The sequence below is a fragment of the Entelurus aequoreus genome, linkage group LG08, assembly GCF_033978785.1.
Source record: "Entelurus aequoreus isolate RoL-2023_Sb linkage group LG08, RoL_Eaeq_v1.1, whole genome shotgun sequence".
Taxonomy (NCBI): Eukaryota; Metazoa; Chordata; class Actinopteri; order Syngnathiformes; family Syngnathidae; genus Entelurus; species Entelurus aequoreus.
In genome coordinates this window covers 16,880,123-16,891,648 of record NC_084738.1, presented here as the reverse complement: position 1 = coordinate 16,891,648, position 11,526 = coordinate 16,880,123, and the positions used below count along the sequence as shown (strand labels likewise).

The following is an 11,526-nucleotide window of genomic DNA, read 5'->3' as shown; positions in this document are numbered from 1 at the left end:
AGGTACAGCATAACATGTATTTATTATTTGGAAGATCTTTTGGCAAAGTGCATACAGCATTTGTGAAAGAATGATGTTAATTGGTCCTATTGAACATATATAGTGGATGACATAATATAAAGGCAGTGGCAGTGATGCTTTTTTTTTTAGCAATGTAAAGCAAGTATTGTACCTTGGACAACTATAAAAAAAAAACTTTTTATTCATTTAATAATATTTAGGAATTTTTTCATCTCCTTCAGTACAAAGAGACCAGCTCCACCCTCATTGCTACAGTATACAAATGTAAAAAAATAGCTTCTGGTTTGATTCGGTGGAGGGTCATTCGGGTCCTTAACCGAAGAGTTTGATGAAGCACGGGTGGCAGTAGGGCTTGTTCTCCTGCTCCTTGAAGCAGCCTTTGCTCAGGGGCTTCAAGCAGAAGTGGCACACCAGGTGGTGGGGGTGGAACTTGGCGCCCATGGCGGTGACGCAGCGACCCAGGATGGGCTGCTGGCAGGCCTGACACATGCTGCCCCGCGACTGGTGGTAATGGGCCTCGCACAGCGGCTTGCCCTCGTGCTCGAAGAAGCTGCCGTTGACAAAGGAACTGTAGCATTCCTGGAGAAGAGAGAAGGAAGAAGATATTTAAAACATTTAAAATAGTCATCTGGGAGTCACAAGTAGCACAATGTGTGTATAATGGCCTTAACTACTTAACTAAATAAACTCAAACCAAAGGCCATTTTGGCCTAATTAAGCATTTTCGAGCATAAGAATGGCTAAATAAAAACAACAATACTACAGTATTATTGGCCACTAGAGGAGACCACACCAACCAGAGCACACTGCTCAGTATCGTGGTCACTGATTGGTTCAGCCTCAGGCAGCATATAGGAGTATATAAGCGACTAAAGGGAGATATGTCATGGCTAGAAGGCTCTCGTATGTTTAAAAAATGTATTTCAAAGGTCGTAAACAGGTTTTGTATATGCTCTAGCGATGAAAATATAAAATTTATAATTAGCGAGTCCTATATTTTGCGGAAATTCGTTTAGCGAGGTCAATAACCTTTGACCGTATTTTTATATAATTTTTTCCACACATGGTCATTTCATTTAAATTACTGATTCTGTATTTTTTTAAAACTTTCCTTTACTTTCTCAGTTAAAGATGCATGAATCCAAATCTCTCAATGCAAGTCTCTGATCAAGTGAGTGACATTCCTAGCTAGTAATATTAAGAACAATATAGAATACTTTTTAAAATGACAATGTCTACAAATGTAATATAAATAAACAAATGTTGAATGTTAAATAAACATTCAATTGTATTTCAATTGTTTTGTATTATTTTTAGAAATGAGTATTTTTTTTAGTGCATGAATCCAAAATGGACCTTGATACAAGTCGGTGATCTAGATTAAGTATTAGAATTGTTTAAATTTATTCATTAAAAAATGAATATCAACAATAACAATTTCTAAGAATGGCATTTTTTTATTTATTTGATTTTTAAAAAAAAAAATATATTATGTATTATTATTTTCTTATTTTATTTCATTTTTTACAATGGAGCTGCTATACTTTATGTACAATACATATATATATATATATATATATATATATATATATATATATATATATATATATATATATATATACAGTATATGTGTATGTGTGTGTGTATATATAGTATTTGTGTGTATATACATATATATTTGTATATGTCTAGTGGAAAAACGGAACACTCACCCTGCATACAAAGCACTGTGGATGCCAGAGAGAGTTGAGGGCTGAGATGTAGTTTTCCAGGATGGGCTGACTGCAGCCTTGACAGCGGGAAGCAAACAGCGTCAGGAAGCACTGCTGGCAGTACTGCTGGCCCTCACGGTCATGGAAACCTGACAACGTTTGTAAGTGAGGTTGTTGTCATTATGAGACTTGCGTATTTGTAAGCTGCTGTACTTTAAAAAAATGTTTACCTTCCTCGCCAAAACTGCGGCTGCATTTGACGCAGCAGAAACACTCAGGGTGCCAGTTTTTGTCCAGAGCGGTCACCATTTTCTGATGAAGGAGGGAATGACATTAGCAAACGCTGCTCATGTGAGAGTCAACTCATGTAGAGGCCTCTTACGTTGAGTATGGGCTTGTTACATTGCGCGCAGTGAGGGGAGAAGAGCGTGAAGTAGTCTGACTCGCAGTACGGCCGGCCGTCCTTCTCGAAGAAGTTGCGACTGCCCAGCTCTGTCTCACATTCCGTGCACACAAAGTGCTCGGGATGCCACACCTTTCCTAAAGCTGTCACCACCTGGATGAAGGAAATAATCACACGCTTCCTGAAAAATGTGTGCTTCCCAAAAATTTATATTTTTTCTAATTTAAGTACGCCAGTCTTTTAAAAGTACTTCTATCCAAAATATACATCAGATATAGATTACATTTTTGTCATTATAGTTACATACAGTACATACACTACCGTTCAAAAGTTTGGGGTCACCCAAACAATTTTGTGGAATAGCCTTCATTTCTAAGAACAAGAATAGACTGTCGAGTTTCAGATGAAAGTTCTCTTTTTCTGGCCATTTTGAGCGTTTAATTGACCCCACAAATGTGATGCTCCAGAAACTCAATCTGCTCAAAGGAAGGTCAGTTTTGTAGCTTCTGTAACGAGCTAAACTGTTTTCAGATATGTGAACATGATTGCACAAGGGTTTTCTAATCATCAATTAGCCTTTTGAGCCAATGAGCAAACACATTGTACCATTAGAACACTGGAGTGATAGTTGCTGGAAATGGGCCTCTATACACCTATGTAGATATTGCACCAAAAACCAGACATTTGCAGCTAGAATAGTCATTTACCACATTAGCAATGTATAGAGTGTATTTCTTTAAAGTTAAGACTAGTTTAAAGTTCTCTTCATTGAAACGTACAATGCTTTTCCTTCAAAAATAAGGACATTTCAATGTGACCCCAAACTTTTGAACGGTAGTGTACATTTTGTATTTTAAAAAACAACAAACGAAAACAACAACAAAACAAAGCAAATACACTTTTTACATTTACAGTAGCAAAACAAATTTTGAGGCATGCTTTGAATGGGGAAACAAAGCGCCCTCTGGTGGAAAAAGACAAAATTAATCAAAAGGAAAGCCAGCAATCCAAAATAAAATCTTAACATATATGATTGTATTAGTTTATGTTGCGATACAAGTTGGATCAAAAATTACATTTTCAATGGAATATTTTTCCCCACAAAGAACACGTGTCACATTTTGTGTAGCTTAGACATTGGAGGTTAAATTTAGTTTTACACAGATGACCATTTAAAAATATCATTAAAATGTACAGTACAGGCCAAAAGTTTGTACACACCTTCTCATTTCAATGTGTTTTCTTTATTTTCATGACAATTCACATTGTAGATTGTCACTGAAGCCATCAAAACTATGACATCTGTGAAGTGAAAAACCCTTTTCAGGTGACTACCTCTTGAAGCTCATCGAGAGAATGCCAAGAGTGTGCAAAACAGTAATCAGAGCAAAAGGTGGCTATTTTGATGAAACTAGTATATAAAACACGTTATTTCACCTTTTTTTGTTAAGTACATAACTCCACATGTATTCATTCATAGTTTTGATGCCTTCAGTGACAATCTACAATGTAAATAGTCATGAAAATAAAGAAAACCCATTGAATGAGAAGGTGTGTCCAAACCTTTGGCCTGTACTGTATATCCTCTGCCTACCACAATAAAAGGAAAATTTAAATCTGTGTGGCACTGCCAAGATCAATATTAAAGCCACCATAATAAACACATTGTTTGCAAATGTAGTCGTCCCTTGCCACATTGCACTTCAAACATCACGAAAATCTGAAAAATATATATTTTTCATGTTTTTTACAGCATATTCTACAATTTATGGTCCTAATTTAAGCATTTGCCAAAATAAACTAAAAACACCAATACTATAATATTATTGGCCTGAGACAAATGTATTCAGAGCACGTTGTTCAGTATCGTGGCCACTGATTGGCTCAGCCTCAGGCAGCATTACAATATTGGATTAAGAAAGTGTAAAGGTGACTAACGGGTGTTATGTCATGTCTCAAGGGCTCTCATAATGTTACAAAAGATATTAAGAAGTTACCAAACTGTTTTTTTTATATGCTCAAGCTATGAAAATATTGAATTCGGAGCAGATTGTAGTCATCTGGAGGCGTGTCTAAATGAAATTAAACAATGGATGTCCAGCAACTTTTTGCATCTTAACCATGAGAAAATGGAAATGTTGATGATCGGTCCTACTGGACACCGGCACTTATTCAATAATACCATCTTAACATTTGACAACAAAACAATTATACAAAACAACTCAGTAAAGAATCTCTATTATTTTTGACCCAACTCTCTCGTTTGAGTCACACATTAAAGGGGAACTGCACTTTTTGGGGAATTTTGCCTATCGTTTAAAATCATTAAGAGGGACAAGAATCCACGTCCTTTATTTATTTTTTTTCTTTTAGTATTTTAAAGATGATAAAAAGCACTTGTAAGATGCAGATTCAGTCCTCTAAGCAACTTCAAAGCCCTCCATCAACATTTTATACAACACTGCTAGTAAATATATAATGTTGTAACAGACACGTTCATAACAATATGTAATGTGTACAATGTTTATTGTGCAGATCATTGTTTTCTCTGTGTAGGGTTATTTTTGTATCAATTGATGAGCACATAGGTTGATGACCTTGTTCACATTTTCCGGAAGTGCCTCGACCTCAAAACTTTTGGGTCTGTATGAAGACCAAAAAATAACTAGGCAAAAGTACATGAAGATAAGAATATTTCTATTTATTTTTTATATACCAGCGTTTGTGTATATGTCTGTCTTTAAAATCCTGAAATATGAAGTCAGTCTGTAAATTAAATCCTAGTTTTTGAATGTCCTTTGAGGCGACAGCCATAAAGCTCGCTGCCATCATTTGTCACATTTTATTCAGAAAAAAACGATGGTCAGATTGTATCATAGTATAATGTGCAGTTATTCGCTCTATCTAAATGGTGTTTTTATGATGTTTTGTTTTTTTTAGCAATAGATTGTATTTAGATTGCCTTTTCAAAAAGGTAACATCTGTTGAAAACCCCATTTGAAAATTCAAAGAAATATGGACATTAAGAGCTATTTTTCTTGTAATTGTAATGTTGCTACTTTGATAAAAAATTTTAACTTAATTAAAAATCAAAAAAATAACCAATCAAATTAAGCCTGGACCTAGAACATGATGATTTTATATGTTAGACTGCAAAAAAAACAACCTTGTGTCTTCTTGTCTCTCATAAGGATAGGCAAAAAAAAAAAAGTGGCCCTTTTAGACTAAAAAAAGCCTTCTTTCATTTCTGCAAGATCGCAAAAATGTGTCCCATTTTATCCACCAGTAACCCTAACATCATTATTCATGCGTTCGTTACGTTTCGTCTCGATTACTGTAATGTATTCTTTTCGAGTCTCCCTATGTCTAGCATTCAAAGATTACAATTGGTACAAAATATGGCTGCTAGACTTTTGACAAAAACAAGAAAGTTTGATCATATTACGCCTATACTGTTTATACCTTTATTTATATATATATACTAGCTCACCTGCACTGGCTTCCTGTGCACTTAAGTTGCGACTTCAAGGTTTTACTACTTACGTATAAAATACTAAACGGTCTAGCTCCATTCTATCTTGCTGATTGTATTGTACCGTATATCCTGGCCAGAAATCTGAGTTCTAAGAACTCCGGCTTATTAGTGATTCCCAGAGCCCAAAAAATGTTTGCGGCCGTTTTCTATTCGGGCTCCAGTACTCTGGAATGCCCTACCGGTAACAGTTACAGATGCTACCTCAGTAGAAGCCTTTAAGTCTCATCTTAAAACTCATTTATACACCCTCACTTTTAAATAGACCCTTTTTAGATCTGTTGATCTGCCACCTCTCTTTTCTGCTCTATCCCCCTCTCCTGCATGGAGAGATTATCAGGTGGCCACGGATCAGTTTCCACGGAGGATCCAAGTGGACCACTCCTCTGTGCATCAGTTGGTGACGTCTCTGTGCTGCTGACTTGTCTCCACTCAAGATGATCCCCTGCTGACCTCCCAATGGACTCGACTCTCACATTATGAAGTTGGGACCAGGGGAGGACCACTTCTTTATGCATCAGTCTGTGACGTCTCGGCGCCCTGACTTATCAAGAGGATCCCACATCTGCGGTCTCTTCCAAGGTTTCTTTTTGTTCTAATTAGGATGAGTTTTTTTCTCGCCCAGATGCGGGATCAGAGCCGAGGATCTCATTGTGATTTGTGAAGCCCTTTGAGGCATTTGTGATTGAGGGCTATATGAATAAACTTTGATTGCCTGATTGATTTATAATTAATGATTGATTGATTGATTGAGACTTTTATTAGTAGATTGCACAGTACAGTACATATTCCGTACAATTGACCACTAAATGGTAACACCTGAATACGTTTTTCAACTTGTTTAAGTCGGGGTCCACGTTAATCAATTCATGGTTCATTCATACGTTGCGGAAATTGTCCGGACCCAATTAACAACAATAAACAAGGGATTATTGTACTTCTATCCCAAATATACATCAGATATTGATTCTATTTTGGTCAGTATGTTTGCACACATACATTTTGAATATAAAAAAACAATAGAACCAAACAAAGCAGATACATTTTGCTGCATGGTTTGAAAGGGAAAATGTTGCGCCCTCTGGTGGAAAAATACAAAATTAATTTAAAAAAAAGAAAGCCAACAGTTCAGATTGCAATCTTAACATAAATGATTGCATTAGTTTATGTTGCGATAAACTTGGGATATAAAAAATGAGCTTTTCAATGGAATACTTTTGGTCACAAAGAATAAATATGTTGCTTTTTGTGTAGCTTTGACATTGATAATAATAATATTTTTATATTTAGAAGGGCCTTTCCAAAAACTCAAGGCACATTAAAAGGTTCATTGAAGGAACACAGATGACAATTCGAGAATTCTTTAAAAAATAAATATCCTCTGCCAGCCACAATTGCATGAAAATGAAAAGCGGAGTGGCACTGCCAGGATCAATATTAAATAGGGCTGTGAATCTTTGGGCACTGCACGATTCGATTCGATTCTTGGAAATTAACGATCGATTCAAAACTATTCTTGTTTCAAAATCTATACTTTTTATTTACATTGGGTGCCAGTTATGTGGTTAACTACATTCCTCTGTAAAATAGATCAACAGCTGTGGTACATTTATATATTACTTAAAAAAACTGGTTTTGTTGAATAAAATTCTACCCAAACATTTAAAAAAGTCAAATACAAATAAGGCAACATGAGAAGTATTCCACACTTCTCTTTTTTAAAGTAAATCAACAAAAATGATTTGCTTGAGTGGCTGGACAGAACAGGTTTAAAAAAAGATACAAATGAAATAGTTTTTATTTTTTAATTTTTTTAATTGATTAAGAATCGTTACAAAAAAGAATCACGATTTATTCAAAAATCTATTTTTATTGACATCCCTAATAATAAAGCCACTATAATAAACTGCTGCAGGTATGCCTAATGTTGCAGCATGTGCACACTCACCTGTCCCACGACCGGCTTCTGACAGGCTGAACAGTTTCCTTTGGAAGAGGTTTGAACTCCTTGCCTTGTCAAATCTGATTGGAGGAGCCCCAGCATGCTGTCCAATGAGCCGCCTGATGAAGACTGTGGCGGGACGGCCGGCTGCTGTGGGGCTGCTGCTGCTGTTGTTGTTGTTGTTGTTGTTGCTGTTGCTGTGATGACTGGACTGACAGTTGGCTGCAGCGAGACAGTTGGACAATTAACTGTTTTTAAAAATGGTGAGGGAGAACATTTTGCATTATTCAGGACACGCAATCTAAAAAAAAAAAAGAATACTTTCTTTAGTGCTGGTTGGCCCCTTGATTAATAACAATGTGGATGCACATTGTCTGAGACTAATTGCTGTCATCTGACACTGTCTGGTGACAGTGAACGCATCGCGAGGTCAAGTGAGGGCCTTTACCAGTCTCACAACCTTGACTGGAGGGACAGACAGATTTATCCAGATAATTATAGTATCGATATAAGGGGTAGTATCACTATCACATTGATACTACTTCGATTTTCAGTTCATCATTGTACTGTTTGTACTCACAAATATCTATGTTTTTTGTGTGAATGGGGAAAACAGTGAATACCTTTTTGGACATTGGAGGCTTTTGAGGGCAAAAAGCAATTTAATGAGAGTAGTTTCTACTTTTGTTTACTTAATATGGATTTTTTTCCCGGTCAAACAGTTGTATGTAATGAAAGGGAATAATGTAATCATTGTATAATCGTGATGATATAGTTACGTTGTTCATATTGTTTCCCACGGGACTGCAATCTATCTGTGGCTGTGGGTGGGTGCACATTGGCAATGACACATATCATGTTTATAGATTTTACCTGTCAACATTTGCATTTGAAAATAAAGGAACTTTTTTTGAAAAATTGAGAATTCTCAACAGGTAGCGACAAATCTATTTGGTGGTTAAATAAATGAATGTGTGGGAAATACTACTAAATAAATAATGTTTGTTCATCAAAACATGTTTGCTTAAAATGTAAGGCAAAATCATTCAATGATCCTGAAACATTATCGTTTTAAAACCCGTGGAGACCTGGCATTCCAGGCTATAGCTCCCAGACTCTGGAACAATTTGCACCAGTCCCTCTGTGATCTTGACTGTGTTGAAACTTTTAAAAAACATTTGAAAACTTATCTTTTTTAGTAAAGCTTTTAGTTAATGCACCTTTTAACTATTCATTTTAATCCACTTTGTATCGTTTTTATGATGTTGCCCCTGTTGTTTTACTTGAATTGTTGTTTTACTTCACCTATGTTTTGTACAGCGCTTTGTGATTTTATCTGTGAAAAGCGCTTTATAAATAAAATGTACTTACTTACTATCACATCAGTATCGGTATATCAGCAATACTGGCTCTGGATTTGTTTGGTATCAGATCAGTACTAAAATTAGCGGTATCGTCCACATCTATTTGACTGACAATGCAATATAATGTATTTGCTGTGATACTAACAGTGTTACTATTCTGGTCTCTGAATGGAATCCACTTCGATGCAGAGAGAGTACACACCCAGAAGATGCAAACAAAGTTATATATATAATCTAATTATGGCATGCCTTACCGTGCTCTGAACTCGGAAGTCGGACAGCGACGCCATCAGTTTGTCCAACTCCAGCGTGGCGGTTGTTGCGGATGGCTTTGCAGAGCTGAAAGAAAACACAAAACTACAATAACAACCAGACATACACAGGTTTTCTTCAAACAAACGTTATGTGAAGGAAAAGGGTCAAAGGTCGTGTTAGCATGTGTTCCTTGTTAGCATCCATCATGACAAAACCAGTCTTCCGATGTTAGGTAGCAAGAAACACTGTTTAAACCTGATTGATTTAAAGGATATCTACCCTGGAATGATTTTGAATGACAAGGTCAAATGTCAACAAAACAATGGTGACATCATATCTGCAGTAGTTTACCTAAATATAATGGTAATGGACTAGAAAGTGAAATACAGCAAATTTTCCAATTAACTTCTTCCTCTATTCAATTAAGTATTCTATAGTCACTAGTGTGTGGTGTCGTCAAAAAAATTGATTAAACACTAGGTAAAAAAACTAACAGCTGTGGCTGTAGGCAACCCCCCAATTGTAATTTTTTTTTGTATGAACACCGCTAGATGACAGTAGCTGCATGGTCAGCGCTAACATCCTTAGCTACCTCTGCATGCACTTTAAAATGTTGTCAACTCTTGAATTCATCTGCTGTATTAATGCTGGCTCAGCAGTTTGCTCCTCATTTCCGGGCCCTAAATGGCTGTCAAAGTGTACCAACTTGTCGGAATACCTCCTCAGACTTCTTCTGTCCAGGTGAGACGCAGGATTTAAACAGAATAAACTTCCAAGGAGCAAGGAAACGAGAAAGCAGCAGACCGCTCAATGATGTAAACCAGGGGGCTCCAAACTGGCGGGCCGGACAACGTCCAAAATGCGGCCGGCGTCCAAAATCCGGCTGGCGGGAAGTCCCAAATTTTCTATTTATTTATTTTTTTTTTTTTAAATCTGTCCTTTTGTAATCCATTTTCTACCGCTTGTTACTCCCGGTGTTTCTTAGCCGCTCAGGCAAATCATATTGTCTAAAAATGCATTTTCCCATCGATAACGTGTAATACTTGGTTTATATTCATGTCACGAAAATGTAAATTGAGTATTGTTGCTGGTTTTTGAATGGTTATTTATTGGGTTTTAGGAGCGAAATAGAGGACCTCCAATTGGCTCCGCTGTAAGTGGACTTTTATTGATGTTTATTTAGAAGTTAAAATGCATTTTAAAAAATCCATCTGTTGTCATGTCTTTCACAATGATTATGAACAATAGGAACATTTCCAAAAGAAGCACAGTTCCCCTTTAACCTAAGCCCTCGCCTAAGTAATAGATATAAATAATTTGAGGTTCTTACTATAAGGTCGGTTGCACCTTCACCGCTCCACCTGGCTGTTATATACCGCCCCTCTGGACATTATTCAGACTTTATCAACAAATTATCCAAATTTGTTGCTAACCTAGTGACTTATGCATATAATATATTTACCATGCGCAGTTTTAATATACACATAATTACCCATTAGACCAGCTCTGTGCAAATTAAGGCCGGGGGGCGGCATGCGGCCCGTTAAGCTTTTCAATCTGGCCCGCCGGACATTCCCAAATATTTTTTTTTAAGATGGAAATTGTAGCTGCCTTTATGATGTGCAGTAATGTTTTCAAATTACCGTAAGTCTTGAACTATACAAAGTATTTCAATGGTTGGAATGTGCGCTTTTGCATCATATACTAGTTACTATGGTAATCTAAGTCACAGCAGCTCAGACTAGGCACCAAGCAGTGTGGGTGGGGAGTGTTTCCACAGAGTGTTTCCAGAGCAGCCAGCCTGAGATGCGAATGTCAGGGACAGACACAGAAGGAGATTTTTACAACCAGTTCTAAAGCCCAGTGATGTATCAGATATATCAGATTGTAGGTTGTTTTTTTTAACCTTCACGTTCATATTTGGCTATTTGTTGCATTTTTGTTGCGTTTCGCTTGATTGTAAAATATTTTGTTCATATGTTGTCGATATTCAGTGTTTTATCGTTCATAGTTAATAGTGTGAATCCCACATTCTTTATTTTCATGTACATTCTGGGTGTCTCATTCAGTAGAAAATTTACAATTTCATTCCTTTTTTTAAGGCGGTCTGTCATAACGTTTTTAGCATTCAATCAGACATTATAGTGAGGTTTTGCATTAGTGTTCCTAAAAATAAATATACCGGCCCCCAGACACATTTGTTTCTCTAAATTTGGCCCCCGAGTCAAAATAATTGCCCAGGCCTGCATTAGACCCTTCGAGCGTGGCACTCCAAACTATAATCGACAGTTGTGGTC

The 11,526-nt window shown here is 36.7% G+C and overlaps 1 protein-coding gene across 2 annotated transcripts in view; it reads right to left on the bottom strand.

The window, feature by feature from the left end:
• Nucleotides 1-9: 9 nt before the first annotated feature.
• The window catches only part of LOC133655504 (transforming growth factor beta-1-induced transcript 1 protein-like), a 28,939-nt gene continuing 17,422 nt past the window's right edge, over nucleotides 10-11,526 (bottom strand). For both annotated transcript variants that reach the window (XM_062055732.1, XM_062055733.1), the window contains 6 exons: nucleotides 9,229-9,313; nucleotides 7,617-7,832; nucleotides 2,116-2,289; nucleotides 1,964-2,045; nucleotides 1,734-1,882; nucleotides 10-600 (listed from right to left, as the gene is read on the bottom strand). In XM_062055732.1, coding sequence (XP_061911716.1) covers nucleotides 334-600; nucleotides 1,734-1,882; nucleotides 1,964-2,045; nucleotides 2,116-2,289; nucleotides 7,617-7,832; nucleotides 9,229-9,313 — 973 coding nt within the window. In that variant the 3' untranslated portion in view covers nucleotides 10-333. The remainder of the gene's footprint in view (nucleotides 601-1,733; nucleotides 1,883-1,963; nucleotides 2,046-2,115; nucleotides 2,290-7,616; nucleotides 7,833-9,228; nucleotides 9,314-11,526) is intronic.